Source organism: Palaemon carinicauda, chromosome 17 (genome assembly GCF_036898095.1).
Source record: "Palaemon carinicauda isolate YSFRI2023 chromosome 17, ASM3689809v2, whole genome shotgun sequence".
Taxonomy (NCBI): Eukaryota; Metazoa; Arthropoda; class Malacostraca; order Decapoda; family Palaemonidae; genus Palaemon; species Palaemon carinicauda.
In genome coordinates this window covers 58,344,464-58,360,289 of record NC_090741.1, presented here as the reverse complement: position 1 = coordinate 58,360,289, position 15,826 = coordinate 58,344,464, and the positions used below count along the sequence as shown (strand labels likewise).

Here is a 15,826-nt window from a genome sequence, read left to right as displayed (position 1 = left end):
GAAAGAGAAAAATATTTTTTTTTAAAGATGTCTACGAAAAGTTGCTTAATAAACATTCAACTTGTAAAATTGAACGATAGCTGAAGAAAATATTAAACTGTAAGCACTAAAACTGTGCATATTTACCTATTATATATGTTTTAAAATTTCATTATTAGATATTTAAATGAGAAGTAATTGTTTTTTGTACTTCATACACATTATGTGACTTATACTTGTTTGTCATTCACACTTCACCATTCAAAGAAAGATAATTCTAACCTATTTCTGGCTAGTAATAAACTAATAATGTCGTAGGTTAAGGAGGAACATAACTAAAGATTTTGAAACGATTAGGTCATCTTAGATGCCAGTCCTGAAGAGAGTGAAATTTTCATGATGATAATTAACCTTTCATTAAGTTATTGGCAATTTATGAAATTTCCTATCCAGTCATGACCTATAAATCTATAAGTAAAGTTTGAGATTTTTTGGGGAATATAAGCTTATACTAACTGCCTATATAATAGACATACCTACTTTGCTTTTGCGTGCCTTACCTTTCAAGGAAAAATTGTTGCATTAGGTGGAAGTATAAGTTGTGTTTTATATACTTTATTGCATTTCATTTATTGGTTGCAGGGGCCGTAATAGTTTCCACGCCTCAAGATATTGCTCTTCTAGATGCTCGCCGAGGAGCTGAAATGTTCCATAAAGTCGACATACCGGTACTGGGTGTGGTTCAAAATATGAGTATATATACCTGCCCCAACTGTGGACATCAAGAACATATATTTGGTCAGCATGGAGTTCAAAATTTGGCAACTGAATTAGGTAAGGAATACAGTAGTTCTACATTCTGTAAATAATTGCTGGCAGATGAAATATTTAAAAGTAGAATAGTTTTAATGTGAAACCAAGGTACTAAATGGTATGAAAGTCACACTTGCCCCTTACACAATTTACCATTGAAAGAGACTAAATTATTTCATAATTAATAATGGGATACTGGTAGCGGTTCATGAGTTAGCAGCCTCAAGGATTAGGAAACCCCATCTGGTTTTCATGAAACTGCTTGCTTGGTCTGGAACTTTATCTGCAGCTTTTATCCCCCTTTTTTTTTTAAATCGACATGAATATTCATTTTTGCAATAATTTTTAGTGAAATGGTTATTCAGTATCTTGCAAATATAAAAGTTTTGGTGGTTAATGTTACATCCGACTTTTCATAGAAATTATATACTGAAAATTGCTAAATCTGCATCCAAAACGAATTAGGGGTGTGGTCCCGGTGTATAAAATTTGTCTTCATTCTGGTATATTGAACCTCGTATATTGCTCTTAGTCATACCTGTGTAGCTAGTCTCAAATATTTTTAGCAGCACGTCATTCACGGAAGAAGGCAATCTCTAGTTTTTAGAGTGAGATATCCATGTTTCAAAGGTGAAAGCCTACTCACTGTATAACCAACCACATATGTAAGTTAGTGACCAGCCGTATTTGTTTATTGCTTTTAGTTCTTGACTTTCTTCTTCAGCATGCAACTTATTGGGCAACAAAGTCTACAATAGGGGTAATACAGGTTACTTTGCCTACCAGCTGCATTACTTTTTTGTCACCTACATTTTTTTACCCTATTGGATTCATTATGAAGAGCCAATTCATGCATCTCCTTGGAAAAAATGAGAGATCGAGTGATACCCCTTTTATCGAGTAAGGTTCTGTAGAGACCAAGTTTTTTTTTTGTTATATATATGTACTCATTGCATTGGTTAATCTCGTGGCACCAAGTGAGAGACTTCTGAGTTCATGTTCAGTAGCTGGGCTTCCTAGCCAAAATTTTACAGGCTTTCATTAGCTAGTTCTCAGCTGACTTCTGATCCTCTCTTTTTAGTTTTGTAGAAGAGGGCAACTCTTGATGTGACATTCTCCACTTAGAGTTTTTCTTCTGATAACTAAAGTACAGTTTAGTAACGATCAAGTATACACATAGAGATGCTTGAAATTCAGTATGCAAAGTTTTCCATATTTGATGCAGGGTTATACATACTTACATACATATACCAAAGGCACTTCCCCAATTTTGGGGGGTAGCCAACATCAACAAATGAAACAAAACAAAAAAGGGACTTCTACTCTCTACGTTCCTCCAGCCTAACCAGGGACTCAACCGAGTTCAGCTGGTACTGCTAGGGTGCCACAGCCCAACCTCCCATATTATCCACCACAGATGAAACTTCATAATGCTGAATCCCCTACTGCTGCTACCTCCGCGGTCATCTAAGGCACCGGAGGAAGCAGCAGGGCGTACCGGAAATGCAGGGTTATAAAAATATGAATTCAAGAAATATAAAACTGTCTATGTAACTACCTACATTTTGTTATTTATCCAATAGGTATAGACTTACTAGGGGATGTAGCTTTGGATCCAAAGATTCGCCAGTGTGCTGATGAAGGCCAGCCTATATTAATTTCACATCCTGAAAGTGCTCAGGTAAGTTTCAATTGTTAAATCAAATTTAATAAATTAATTCTGATAAAAAATGAATAGGATTAATAACCAAGTTATCTATCCAGATATTTTTTCCATGTCCCTTAGCCTATATGACAATGTTTAGTATTAGGAACTCACATTGCTATTTTTTTTCTTACAGGCAGCGAGTTATAGAAGTATAGCAAAACATTTGATGAACAACATATCGTTAAAAAAAGGTAGTTGATTACATAGACAATATTTTGTATATATGGTTATTAAATTTATCATAATAATTACCATTAATCTTTTTAAAATTAAGACTTCAGCCTTACTAATTGAAATGGATTTGAATTGTATTATAATATATAGGTCAAAGCCTGGGACTTGAATCCTGCAAAGCAGTTTAGTTCATTATACTAGGTGGTGAGCAATGGTCTCTGTAAAGGACTTCTGGCAACGAATTCAATGAGCATAGACTCCTAAAAATGACAGGAAGGACTAACAAAGAAGTCCCCGCTTAAAGCAGCTTCTTAAAACAACTTGGAGAGACAACTGACACACATGCTTTGTCTGTTAAGTGCAGACACACTTCGAGAAATAACAAAAAAGATCTCAATCACTGGTTTCGGGTTAATGAACCCCAACTCCTCAATTACAGCTTTTATAAGCTTAAGCAGGGCAGCTCTTAGTACACAACTAAAAATTTTACAAAATTGTGGACAGTTTTTATAACCAGCTATCAGAAAGATTAACATTAAGGAAAGAAGCACAGTTTGAAAGGACTCGACTAACACATCACACTGTTTTTGGAATAACAGTACCATAGAGCCTTAAGAGTATTAGGCCTGGTGGATGTTGAAGTTGAAACTACAAGACCAAATTGTCTGAGAAAATAGTTATAACAGGAAACCAAGTTATTTGCTTGCCACTCAAAATGCCTTAAAGGCTCTATATGATTAATGTTGCTCTGAAAAAATAGAAATTTGATCCTACACGAATGCTAATCATCGTCCTTAAATAGTTGTATGATTTCAACCCAGTTGGAACAGCCATCAAACTTCTAATGATGATGATGTAGTTGTGGGGAGGTGGAGGGGTAAACCCACCGACCCTACAATTGGCCAAGCTTACAGTACTTGAAATCGGCCTTGAACTGATCCGATGTAAGTCCCGTTACTTCACCTGACTGTTTAAACTTTTTGTTTTTCTTTTCAGAAGTGTGGATATTGACGTATGGAGACTCCACATACAGAAATGCGAGTGTGACCTGGCAAAAGATGTGTTTAGGTCATGTCCAACCATGCAGTGGATCCTCATCATCATGTCTTTTGCATGGTGTGTCATATGACTGGTGGCAGTCATCCCTTGGTGAGGAGTGTAAATCTTTGCCTGCTCTGCAGTGGGTGGAGTTTAGCAAGAAGTAGTCTTAAGAGAGGAATTCTTTGGCTTTGGATAGGGCAACGCCCAAGTTGTTGTAGACTTCTCGACCTGCTTCACCTTTCTCGGATTCCTCTAAGGCTGGGTTCTTTCGATGCCTTCTTCAGGGAGTGCATTAGTACTGTATTGCTTTCCCCCTCAAAGTTTGCCTTCAGTTGTGCTGAGCGACAACGATATGTAGGAGAACTTGGACATGCGTTAGGTTTGGCCTTCATTAGGCATTGTTGGTGTTCAGTCAGCTTGAGAAGATTCTGAAGGTGTTGGCTGATGCTAGGACCTTTAAGCCTTCCCTTGTTGCAACCTTACCATCTTCTCGTCCACCTGAATAGGCACCATTAGACGAAACGACCATTGATGTATCCTCACCTTCTGTTTAAGAGGAACCAGTGACCCCTTCCACTGCAGTAATGTCATTTCTAGCTCCCAAATCATCAACTTTGAAGTCTGGTGAGAGGGATAAGAGGAGCACTTGCTCTTTCAACCTCCCAGCACACGTATCTAAGACTTAACCCTCGGCTACTGAACCTCAAGATGTTGCTCCTTCACCAAAAATGAAGTCGCCGACCAAAAAGACTTTAGTCCAGCGTTATGAGACTTCAGGAGCTTGTCGTTTAATGAGGTCATAAACAGTCCAATCGTCGACAACCCTCAGTCAGGATCTCGGTCACTATCCAATGATTCAAAGTCCACTTGGGGCCAACCACTTGCATTCTCCTGCTCAGTTTGTCTGGTACATGTTCCTTCTGCCTGGAATGAAGCAGGCTGTCGGAGTAATCGAGTAGAGCACTGCCCGCTCAATGATTTCTACTGCTTTTGGGCAAAGCTGCAATGACAGGACCTCATTGTTTGTTCACATATGCCACTACGGTGGTGTTGTTGATGATTAACCCCACTGAGTGACTGACTAAAAGGAGGCAAAAGTGTGGAGTGCCAGAAGGGCTACCTGCAGCTCCCAATGTGTTTATATGGCATCAACGCTCTTGTTTGGACCACTGTTCTGATGGCATATGTAGATCGAGGTGTGCAGCACAACCTTCCTTTGATGTGTCCGTGAACAAGTGCTCTGGAGAAGGCCTCATAAGGGGTGAGCCCCTTGAGAGGTTCGTCTCTTCTAACCACCATTCTATTTTGTGTCTGGCCTCTTCCCCTATCTGGACCAATGAAATAGGGTGGTCCAGATGTTGAGACTATTGTCCCTTCAATTTCTATTGGAACGTCTGTAGGAATACTAGGTGACCCAGTAACTTTAGGCACTGTAAGGCTGGCAATTGGGGCTGATTAAAGAATGGAAGGGCCGTCTCAGGCGTGTTGCCCTGTCCCGAGATGGGAAGGTTTTCCCAAGGACAGTGTCGATGTCCTTTCTGAGGTAAACTATTCTTTACTTTAGCACTATGATGGACTTTTTCCAATTCGCTATGATCCCTAGATAGTGACAAAACAAAATTAGCCTGTCTCGGTGAAGGAGAAGTGTTTCCTCCATATCAGCCATTTGTAAGAGATGAATGCCGTTGGCGTGTGCCCATGCTGATACTAGTGTAAAGACTGGCGACGACGTGGTGCTGTTGAGAGTCCAATACTTTGCTGGTCAGGATGATATGGAGGTAGGAAGAATTGGGATCTGAAAGTATACATCTTTTGGGATCTGTTGTCATCATGAAGACCAAAGACATAATTGCCTGCCTCTCTGTTGCTGCGGACTCCATCTTGAACAATATTTATAGTACAAACTAGTTCAGAGCCGACAGGTCTATGACAGGTGTCCGGTCTCCAAACTCCTTTTCAACCAGAAAGAGTCGAGTGAAGAAGCCTGGAGACCTGTCACTGATCTCTTAGAGAGCACCCTTCTTCAGCATTTCCCGGACTTGTCCCTGAAGGGCTACATCCTTCGCCAGTCCCTGGCGATAAGATGATGATGATGCTGGTGATGGAATTAGGGGAGGGAAAGTGCTGATGAATGAGGAGGCGGTATCCGAATTGAAGGATGCTTACCGTCCATCTCTTTGCCCCATAATACAATCTCCATCTCCATTTGGGTTGCAGGAACCCTCCCGCAAGTGGCATCATGGAAGAATTGTCCCCCTAGCAGGCTTGTCATCCTTATCCTTTCCTGTGTCGGCCACTGCCTTGATACTGTTAAATTGATAAGGACTGGTTTGTTTCCCCACTTCAGAATAGATGGAGTGGGACAGGAGTCGCCTCTCTGTGCTTGCCTCTGAGCCTGCCTAGCTGGTGTCTATGTGCTTTCTTGACTGGAGGTGGAGGGGGATGCAATCGTCGGAAGGACACTGCTCTGCGTAGCCACAAGTCCTGGCTGACTTTCCTCCATTTCCTGGATATTGCTACAACTTCTTTAGAGAAGAGAGCAGGTCCCTTTAGTGAGGCATTCCTAAGGTCCAATATCTCCTTTCGGCCAATATAATGAAATTTGTAGGCTACAGTATCGCACTGCTTCAACTTCCAGTTCACCCACTGGTTGGAAGCTTGGTGAATCAGGAACTCCATAGCTCTAGCTCCCGTGAGGATGATGATGAAGAGAGCCTTTCTCCTATCAGGTTTGGACAAGTAGCTGACCATGCCTGACCAGTAGTCAATCCAGGAGGCAGCCAGAAGAGTAGCCATCACTCTTCTCTCCTTACTCGAAACCTCAGTTGAAGTGAAGGTGATGGACTGAGACACCCGGAGTCAACGCAGCCACTGCAAGATCAAGAGTTAAGGTGGAAGAAGCCTCTTGTGTGCGGTAGTATTTCCTCTGCCATGAGAAAGCCCTCTAGGAACCCTTTCTTGCAGAGACCCGCATGTCTACCTAGTATATAGTCCTACCAAAGCCAGGACTGACCAGGGAAGCTATAGGCGAGGTCTAGTACCCAGAGGTGCACAACAAAGCCAATCGATGGCAGCTTTCCTACCCTTGGGAAGAGAGCAAGGTCTCTCTCCCAGGCTATTGATTTTGCAGATGAATTGAGAAGGTCGAATATGACTTGCCTTCCTCCGTATCCGATGCTGTAGCGGTGGCCAGTTGAAGAAGGGCACCGTCAGATCCGATGGCGTCATCTTCACTATCATACCTTGTCAGTCTTGGGAGGGGGTCGAAGTCTAAGCAAATCTAGTTCCTCTCTCCTGTGAGGAGACTGAGGCAGAGAGCAATTAGAAGCCATACTCCTAAGGTCCTGGGGCTCCTTTTGAGGTCTAGGATCTACTGGAGCACTATACCTGTTCTTTGTAATGCATCCACTTCCTCTCTTTGGCATACTCAGAAAGATCCATCACTGGTCTGGATCTGTCTTGGTTTGGAGCGTGCTGTTAATCTGCTTCATCGTTTTTCCATGTCTGAGGAGAGAGTGAGCAGAGGTCATGTCAAACTTGATCGGTGACAACTGATAATTGTCAACCAGAGTTATCTCCCTAGTAGACAGAGATCCCCGATAAGTGTGAGGTTGATGGTTACCTCAGGGGGATGTCTTGTCGGCTTCGATTGCTCCGTTGTGGGTTGTCAAGCTTTATCGGCACCATGTCGAATTCATTAAATTAAAGCATAGCTCATTGAGGGATGAATGCTTTAGTCCTCTTTATTGAAGGATCCCTAGAAAGATCCTCCTGGCTGTTATTGTATCTTTCGTCAACGCTGGTTGGCGAAGTTCGTTTAGACGAGGCGCATCTTGTTAAGGTTTGTAGTCTATGATTTTCTGACTGGAGAAAAAGGGCAGGCCAAAGGTTGCCTCATAACTTTGCGAGCAGACGCTAGAGAGCTAGTGCTGAGGAGGGTTCGCCTGTAGGCATAATGATCAGGTATCCTTTGGTCTGTGTTCTTCAGAGGAATGATGTTCAGGCAAAGTCCCTCGCCCTCACTTACAGTCCTTTGCAAGCGGGCGATCTTAAGGCAAGCCATAAGCAGAAGCATGTTTTCCTAAAGAAGGGCCTTTAGGAGAGAGGTTTCCTTTGGTGGTCTTCGACAGTGGTCCAGAAACGGGGGCAGATGATGTTGGGGATAGAAGGCCAGCGAGGATGGACTACTTCCCCTGGGCTCTCGAGGGGGGAAAAGCTGATGACTTCTGTAGGCATAACATTATCCTGAAGTGATTACCTCCACCAGACACTCCTTAGGAGGAGGACCTTGAAGTTCGAAGGAGGTCCATAACAATTATAAGGCATTGTCTATCTGGAAAGAAGCCGAAGGCTACCTAGGGAGGAAGCCCTCCAGTTTTGCTAGGGAAAACAGAAAGGTCTCTTTGCCTCAAGGTTTGGCCAAAAATCAAAGTGTCACCACTTACCTGACTGGCCTTGGAGGTGACTGACTGATGGGTAAAGGTCGAAGGGCAAGGTACAAGGGGTCAGAGGAAGAAGTCAGGACTTCTTCAACTTCGCGGAAGATCCCTAAAGTAAAGACTACCTCTTGGACTAATTCTTCCACCTCCCATACCTTTCACACTGGGAGGGTGAACACTCCAAAACCTCATCACAAGGGAGGACTGCCCAGGCGCAAAAGGTGAGGATCCGTTTCCCTGAAGCTCATAACGGTGTCATAAATCTTGTCTGACACCCCGGACACTTCCGCATATCTGCAGGCATCCCCTCAGAAGATCCAAAGATGCTAACATGCTGGAAAAAGAAAAGAAATTAAGATTGCCAATATTCCTACCAGTGGGAAATGTCTTTTCTCACTGATGGCTGCTAATAAAGTGATTATTCGGTGAGCAAGCAGAGGAGATCGGCTTTCCCTGCTCCCAGTTGGTAACTACCGACCAAGAATTTACATCTTGTTATATAACTGCCGTTTATTCCAGCTTCGCTGTTCTCTCTCCTCTGTAAAGGACGAAGATTGGTTTGTACCGCAACAAATTTCTGATATCTAATAAGATCCTTGTTTAGAATTACTGCATTTACCTCTAATACCCATTATCTGGGAAATAAGAGGTTGTCAGAGCAAACAAGAAGCTGCTTGTTTTTTTCTTTTCTTGGTAAAAGATTAAGTGATCCTGAGCTAGTAATAATCTCCTTTGGGAAACAGTCTTATGCTTTTGGCAAATAGAAAGCAATTCTCATTTCAAAGCTATAGGAAAGTCAAAAAGTCACCAAGTTTTCATGCGACAGTTCAAGCCTTTTCCCACCTCAAAGGAATTAGTGAAGGTACTTGTCTTGCTAAAGAGCAGCTTTGCAAGAGGTCTCTTCAGCAGCCTTCTACCTTTCATAATGATTTAAAAGCTCATTTTTGACAAAGAGATCTGAAGCATTGCACTTTTCCTACTGGTTGAGATGTCAATCTTGACTGAGGATTCTCCCGGAGTATTGTACCTTTCCTAATACAGTGGAACCTCTACATCCGAATTTTCCAACATCCGAAGTAAAATTTGAGCAAATTTTTTACTCTGCACCCGAATTTTATTTCGACAAGAAGTAAGCAATTTTCGTCGTACCGGTTGTATCCGAATTTTTCGACACGCGAAGTACAATTCGAACACGTTCCTACTCTACACACGAATTTTTTTTTCGACACCCGAAGTAAACAATACTCGTACGCGTAGTCGGTGCTCATAGCGCCTGATGTGTTTTTTATTTCCGCCGATAGAAGGCAGCACTTCGACCTCGGAGGGACCCTCAATTAGCGCGGCTTGGGTCAGTCCTCTGTTCTCGTCGGCTTCTTGCGGTTGTGCCCTGTGCGTTCTGCTATTAACTGTGTTTTAATCGTGATTTTTTACGTGCATCCTTTTACGGTAATTTACGTAAAGTATGGGTCCTAAAAGGCTTAGTTTTGCAAGTGGTAGTGGTAGTGGTGAGAAAAGGAAGAAGGAAATGCTTTCTTTAGACGTAAAGCAGGAAATTATTGAAAAACATGAGCGTGGCCTCCGCGAGTGAACTTGCTAAACAGTATGGCCGTAATATGTCGACGATCTCGACAATCCTTAAACAGAAGGAAGCTATTAAAGCAGTGAAACCTTCGAAGGGGATCACCATTATTTCAAAACGCCGTAGCCCTATCATAGAAGAGATGGAACGACTTCTGCTAGTCTGGATCAAGGACAGAGAGATTGTTGGCGACACCATCACCGAAACCGTCATCTGCGAGAAGGCGCACGCCATCTTTACGGACTTGAAAGAGGAGAGCTCTGGGGGTGATGCTGGGGAGAGTTCAACTGAACCTTCCTCAGACGATTTCAAGTCATCTCGTGGCTGGTTTGAGAAATTTAAAAAATGGTCCGGGATTCATTCAGTTGTTCGCCACGGAGAGGCTGCTAGTGCGGACACAAAGGCTGCAACTGACTTTGTCAAGAACTTTGAAAGGATCGTGCTGGAAGAAGGCTACGTAGAGCAGCAAGTGTTTAATTGTGATGAAACCGGGCTGTTTTGGAAGATGCCCAGTCAAACCTACATCACCGCCGAAGAGAAGAAATTGCCTGGGCATAAGCCAATGAAGGATCGGTTGACTCTTGCCCTATGTGCCAACGCTAGCGGGGACTTTAGGGTCAAGCCCTTACTGGTTTACCATTCCGAGAACCCTAGGGCCTTTAAGGCACACAACGTCGATAAGGACCAGCTTCATGTTTTCTGGCGATCCAACTCGAAGGCCTGGGTCACTAGGCAGTTCTTTGTGCAATGGGTTAACCAAGTTTTTGGCCCTTCTGTGAAGAAGTATCTTCATGAACAGAAATTGCCTTTAAAGTGCCGGCTATGCCTTGACAATGCACCGGCTCACCCCCCCGGAGTTGAAGATGATATCTTCGATGAATTTAAGTTCATAAAGGTGTTGTATCTTCCACCGAATACCACCTCTATCCTCCAGCCCATGGACCAGCAAGTCATCTCTAATTTTAAGAAGCTGTACACAAAGCACTTATTTAAGCAGTGCTTTAATGTCACGCAAAGCACCAACTTAACTTTGCGTGAATTTTGGAGGAGCCACTTCAACATCGTGCACTGCTTGAAGATCATAGATCAGGCTTGGGTGGGATTAACTCGACGGACCCTCAATTCTGCCTGGAAGAAGCTGTGGCCTGATGCAGTTTCTCCCCGAGATTTCGAAGGTTTTGACCCAGAACCTGATCCCGTGGTGGGTGGAGCGGAAGACGTAGAGGAAATCGTCTCCCTTGGCAAGTCCATGGGTCTGGAGGTCGACGCAGATGACGTTACGGAACTCGTCGCCGAACATCACGACGAACTTACCACAGAGGAGCTCAAGGAACTCCATGCTATGTCTGAGCACATGAGTGATGACGAGGAAGGGAGCGAGGAGGTAGAACATGTTAGGTTCGGCGCATATAAAAGAGGTGTTAGGAAAATATCAAGACGTGGTCGACTTCATCGACAAATACCACCCAAAAAAATTGCAGGTTTGTCGTGTAGTTGCGCAGTTCGATGATGTTTGCCTAACTCACTTTCGAAACATTCTGAAAAGCCGTACCAAGCAACTATCTATCGATAATTTCTTTAAAAAAACTACGAAGCGAACTCGTGATGAAGAGGATGTAAGTGATTCAAAGAAAACGGCAAAGAGTGAAGCGAAAGAAAGTGAAACAAAGAAAACGGCAAAGAGTGAAGCGAAAGAAATTCAATCAATTTCAAGTGTAGAGAGTGAAAGTGATTAAAATTAATCATCAAAAAGAAAAAAAGAAAATGTAAAAAAAAATTAAAAAAAAAAAAAAAAAAAAAGCTATGTTAAAGTTCACTTAGTGTAAGTTAGAATAAGTTACGGTAGTGTACGTTTATCGTAGTTAACCTCTCTACCTCCTCGCCGCCCGTCCGTCTCCTCTCTGCGTAGCAAGACCAACAACACCTGCGCTGGACTTTCTAAGGTCAAGTGACGCTAAAAACCCGTTTCTTATATATCATTTTTTGCTAATTCTTCTTTTTTTACATGTCTATTATCTAATTTAGTGTGCATTATTCTCATGGGAAATTATGTGTAGTAGTTTATTAAGAAGTTATCATAGGTTTTTGGGCTCGACCACGGATTAATCCTATTTCAATGTATTCTTATGGGAAAATTCGTTTCGACATCCGAACATGTTCTACATCCGAAGTTGGTTCTGGAACATTATACCCTTTCCTGATAGTTGAATGTTTTTACCAGAAATTTGTTTAAATTGAAGTTTGCTTTGTTATCCACGATGAGTGTAACCTTCAGCTTGTCAAAGGAATGCTCGGTTGTCTACTAGGTAGTAAAGTTGACAGGAAAATTTGATGAGAGAAAGGTGTTAGTCTTGTTATGCTAAACCTTGAAGGATGTCGAATGCTCATAAGAAAATTAAGCCAGTCATTCAAGATATATCAGAAGACTACATACATTTTTACAACTTCTTTGTAAACTTTGTAAAAGTGAGTGATTGGAAGCACTCTGGAACTTTTGAATGCCTCAGAGGTAATTGCTTTAATGTACTTCCAAAAGACTTGTAATAACCATATGCCACTAGGTACCTTGTAGGTCTTCAGTAACTGCCCCAGTCTCCATGGGGAAGGACCTGAGACATGCCTTTAAATGGTGGTAATCTTGAGTGGGGAATCCATAAATTGAGAATGGTCCTTTGTACTGTTAGGAGTCTCTTGGAAATGTAGAGCTGCCCTCCTGTAGTCCGCAAGTTATGGCAAACTAGTCTCTTGTCACATAAGGCTTCTTGTATATGAATCCAATTTGACCGAGTTCTTTACCACAATACCACCCGAATGATTGGTAAAGAAAAGCTGGAAAATAATTTCGGTTTAATTTCCAATTGACATTTTAATCACAAAGCAACACAGGGCAACATGATTCCACTCAGATCTTATATACATAACAATCTCAAGTCTTTCTTAATCATTAAGAAAAAATAAATGCAAATTTATCCATCTGGTTCATGTAAAATGTAAAATATACTGATCTGATAATGTATCAGGTCAATGCAGAGGAAAATTGTAATTGGCTCCTAACTCAAAAATATTTAAAGTTAAGCCAATTATGCATTTGGGAAAAATAACTGCTAATTAACATCACAGAAGTTAAAAATTATGCAATATATTAGGCTAACTCAAGATCCAGATTCTCGTGAGTGATGAAAAAGGGGCAGCTGCTTTTATGATGGGTTTCTTATGTGATATGTAGCAAATAATCTGGAGCGCTTACCCAATGTCTGTTCATGTAAATTCAGTTTTGAAAATTGCATGACAAACCTTATAAATCTACATAAAACTGGCTATACCTATTAGAGCAAACGGTAGATGTACCAGTGTCCACTGACCCAACTTTTACCTTTTAGCTACATTCACTATTAAGATCTGCATCTGCACAAAAATTACACAATAACACACATAAGCTGCTATATATTAAAAAATCATTGCTGGAAATTAACAAGTACAAAGTTTTGATACTTTTCATGTAACTAAACAAACAATTGTGACGGTGCTTGTAAGCACCAAAGCTGCAGTTTTAAATAAATTCCATACATACATTAACTATTTACAGAATATTACTGAACAAGAATACAATCTGTTTTTATCACCTCGTATATGTTTTTAAGTTTTGAAAGAGATCATCAAGGAAATTGCAGTTTTGCTTAAGTACATTATTGTTTTTACCCCTATTTCCTTGAAGGATAAACTCCCCCCTATACTATTTCTGTACAGTATGTATATTATTTATGTATGTTTCATGTGTATGTATGTACATACGTACAGAACACGTGAATAATTTTCTTTTACTGAAAATTACAATTAACTTGTCAAAGCTGAACTATTAACTTTACATAATTCTGTATTACTGTATATGTTATTTTATGTAGGAACCAAAAGGAGCAAGAATCATGCTTGCCATAAACTCTGAACATCCATACAATAAATAAATAACACTATCAATCATATAATACACTAATATTCAAATATATGTTCTGGAATGTGCATGGAATGCATAAGAGGAGGAGATTGAAATCTCCATCACATTAGTACAAGTAAAAAAATGCTTTTATTGTAGCCACACAGGTACTTGCAGTGACTTTATTATCCTGCACCTTCATGATAAGCACAAAACTCCATAAACAGCAATCAAGCTGCAATGAAGGTCACGTTAGGCCCTTCTGGCCGCTAACATTTTCAAAATGACATGGTTTTAAAATATCATACATAAAACTTATAGCGAATGTTATGGAATGTACAGTATTTAATTTCTTTGCAAATTCAATCTCTTATATATGCCCAAGCAAAAACAGCTCACAAATGCAATTTTCACTTTCAATTAAAAGTATATGAACAAAATGATTTTCAATGTGTTCTATAAATATCATAAAGAAAATGTTAAGGAATGTTTATCATAGTATAAAATTTACAGAAGTACTAACACTGGACTACCAGTCCATTTAAAGCATTTGTCAAATATATATAACCCCCAAGTTCCTTATTAAACTTTCTTCAACATGCTGAGGCTTAGAGAATCTGGTAACTCAATATCCTCAAGATGAATGCTTGAAGGGTTGAATGGGAATCTCACGGGGAAGGCAAATTTGGTATTCATCAACAACGTTGCCTGGAATATCAATCAAGTGTCTTAATGGCTTTAGATAATAACATTTTATGAAACAATATGAGGGAAACCATTCAGAGTGCACTTAAATGGAGAGGTTTAATATGAGGTTTGCAAATGTTTATGTTATAGACAGTTTATGATCTCATTTCTAGTATAACCACCTTATAAACAAAACTTACCTGAGCTTGTTCACCCTCTGCTCGTTCCTGTAACTTTGTTTGGATCTTGTGAATGAAGCTAATAGGCACTCTCTCCTCAAAATCATCAGCAGGTGTATAGAGGTTAAGGATTTTTATGATCTGGAAAAATAATGATTACAGTATGAGTAGTCTATTTATTATGTTGCATTGTTGGAAAATTAAATACTGGTACGTATCAGTACAGTACTGTAATTTGAACAGAAAACCTTTTACCGGACTGGTGGTAAATATTTTAAGCTGACAGGTAGTTATCAATAATTTTGTCCAACAGTGAGTGTGCTGGAACAAATTTGACCTGTTTAAAGCTTTAGTGCTAAGCCTGCTCCTTAATTTGATCATCTTCTAGGCCTTCATTGCTATGTAAAGACCTCATGCTGTTTTCAAAATATAAAATTTTAAAAGTAATTTTTATTTTTTCTAGGTATACAAACCTAAGTCTTTTAGTAGGGGTAGATTCTGGTAACAGCTGGTAATGGCCAATGAAGAATTACCTAGGTTCTACTAACCACCATCCAGGTTCTCCTTTGGTTTCATCGGCACACCGAAGATGATCAGCGACCTTGTCCTTAAGGAGAATTGTACAAGGAAGTAAACTCCCCTGCTTCCCCCTAGAGAACCAGGGAGGCCTACACTTCAAGATAATTCCTGATCTTCGGTTTTATATTCGCTGGCCATTGAGCTTGCTCTGGCCAAAGCTCTCCGAATATTGGATGAGAAGTTCCTTGTTGTGACAATGAAGCACATTGTCCTTTTTTTACCTTAGCCAACAAAGAGCGCTCCTGTATCTCTCCGGTCTTCAGTCCCAAGAGGTCATAGCACAAATTTCTATGCTCAAGAAAGCATTGTTGTTGGCTGTGGAGGTAGGATTCTTAGCAAACTTCTTTACCAAAGATTATGGAAAGAATAAACCTTAGTGGTCCTTAGAAGTCATTCCCTCTTCCTAAGCAGAGCACTGCTCTACTGGTACAGCATGCAGGAAATGAGTATGATGGAAGCTCTACTCGAGAAAAAAATGATCTGGTAACACCTGATGATATTTATCAATTGCATTACAGAAGCCAAAAGAAAACTAGCAAAGCAATTGTAATGTTCAAAATGAATGCTGCTCTTGGGCACTGAATAATGTTAAGTACCTCCTACCAAGAGTAATTTTTTGTGAGGACTTCTCAGGTCCAATCCCTTATATAAGAAAGAGGATGGAGAATTTACAGGGTTGATATCTGTGGCAATGAACAGGTGGGAAGCCCACAAGTA

At 40.7% G+C, this 15,826-nt stretch overlaps 2 protein-coding genes across 10 annotated transcripts in view; one reads left to right on the top strand and one right to left on the bottom strand.

Moving 5' to 3' along the window:
• Positions 1 to 2,749, top strand: part of LOC137656790 (iron-sulfur cluster transfer protein NUBPL-like) — a 127,764-nt gene extending 125,015 nt beyond the window's left edge. For both annotated transcript variants that reach the window (XM_068391086.1, XM_068391085.1), the window contains exons 6-8: positions 622 to 813; positions 2,376 to 2,473; positions 2,634 to 2,749. In XM_068391086.1, coding sequence (XP_068247187.1) covers positions 622 to 813; positions 2,376 to 2,473; positions 2,634 to 2,699 — 356 coding nt within the window. In that variant the 3' untranslated portion in view covers positions 2,700 to 2,749. The remainder of the gene's footprint in view (positions 1 to 621; positions 814 to 2,375; positions 2,474 to 2,633) is intronic.
• Positions 2,750 to 12,568: 9,819 nt separating this feature from the next.
• Positions 12,569 to 15,826, bottom strand: part of didum (dilute class unconventional myosin) — a 309,989-nt gene continuing 306,731 nt past the window's right edge. For all 8 annotated transcript variants that reach the window (XM_068391077.1, XM_068391078.1, XM_068391073.1 and 5 more), the window contains 2 exons: positions 14,552 to 14,671; positions 12,569 to 14,372 (listed from right to left, as the gene is read on the bottom strand). In XM_068391077.1, coding sequence (XP_068247178.1) covers positions 14,247 to 14,372; positions 14,552 to 14,671 — 246 coding nt within the window. In that variant the 3' untranslated portion in view covers positions 12,569 to 14,246. The remainder of the gene's footprint in view (positions 14,373 to 14,551; positions 14,672 to 15,826) is intronic.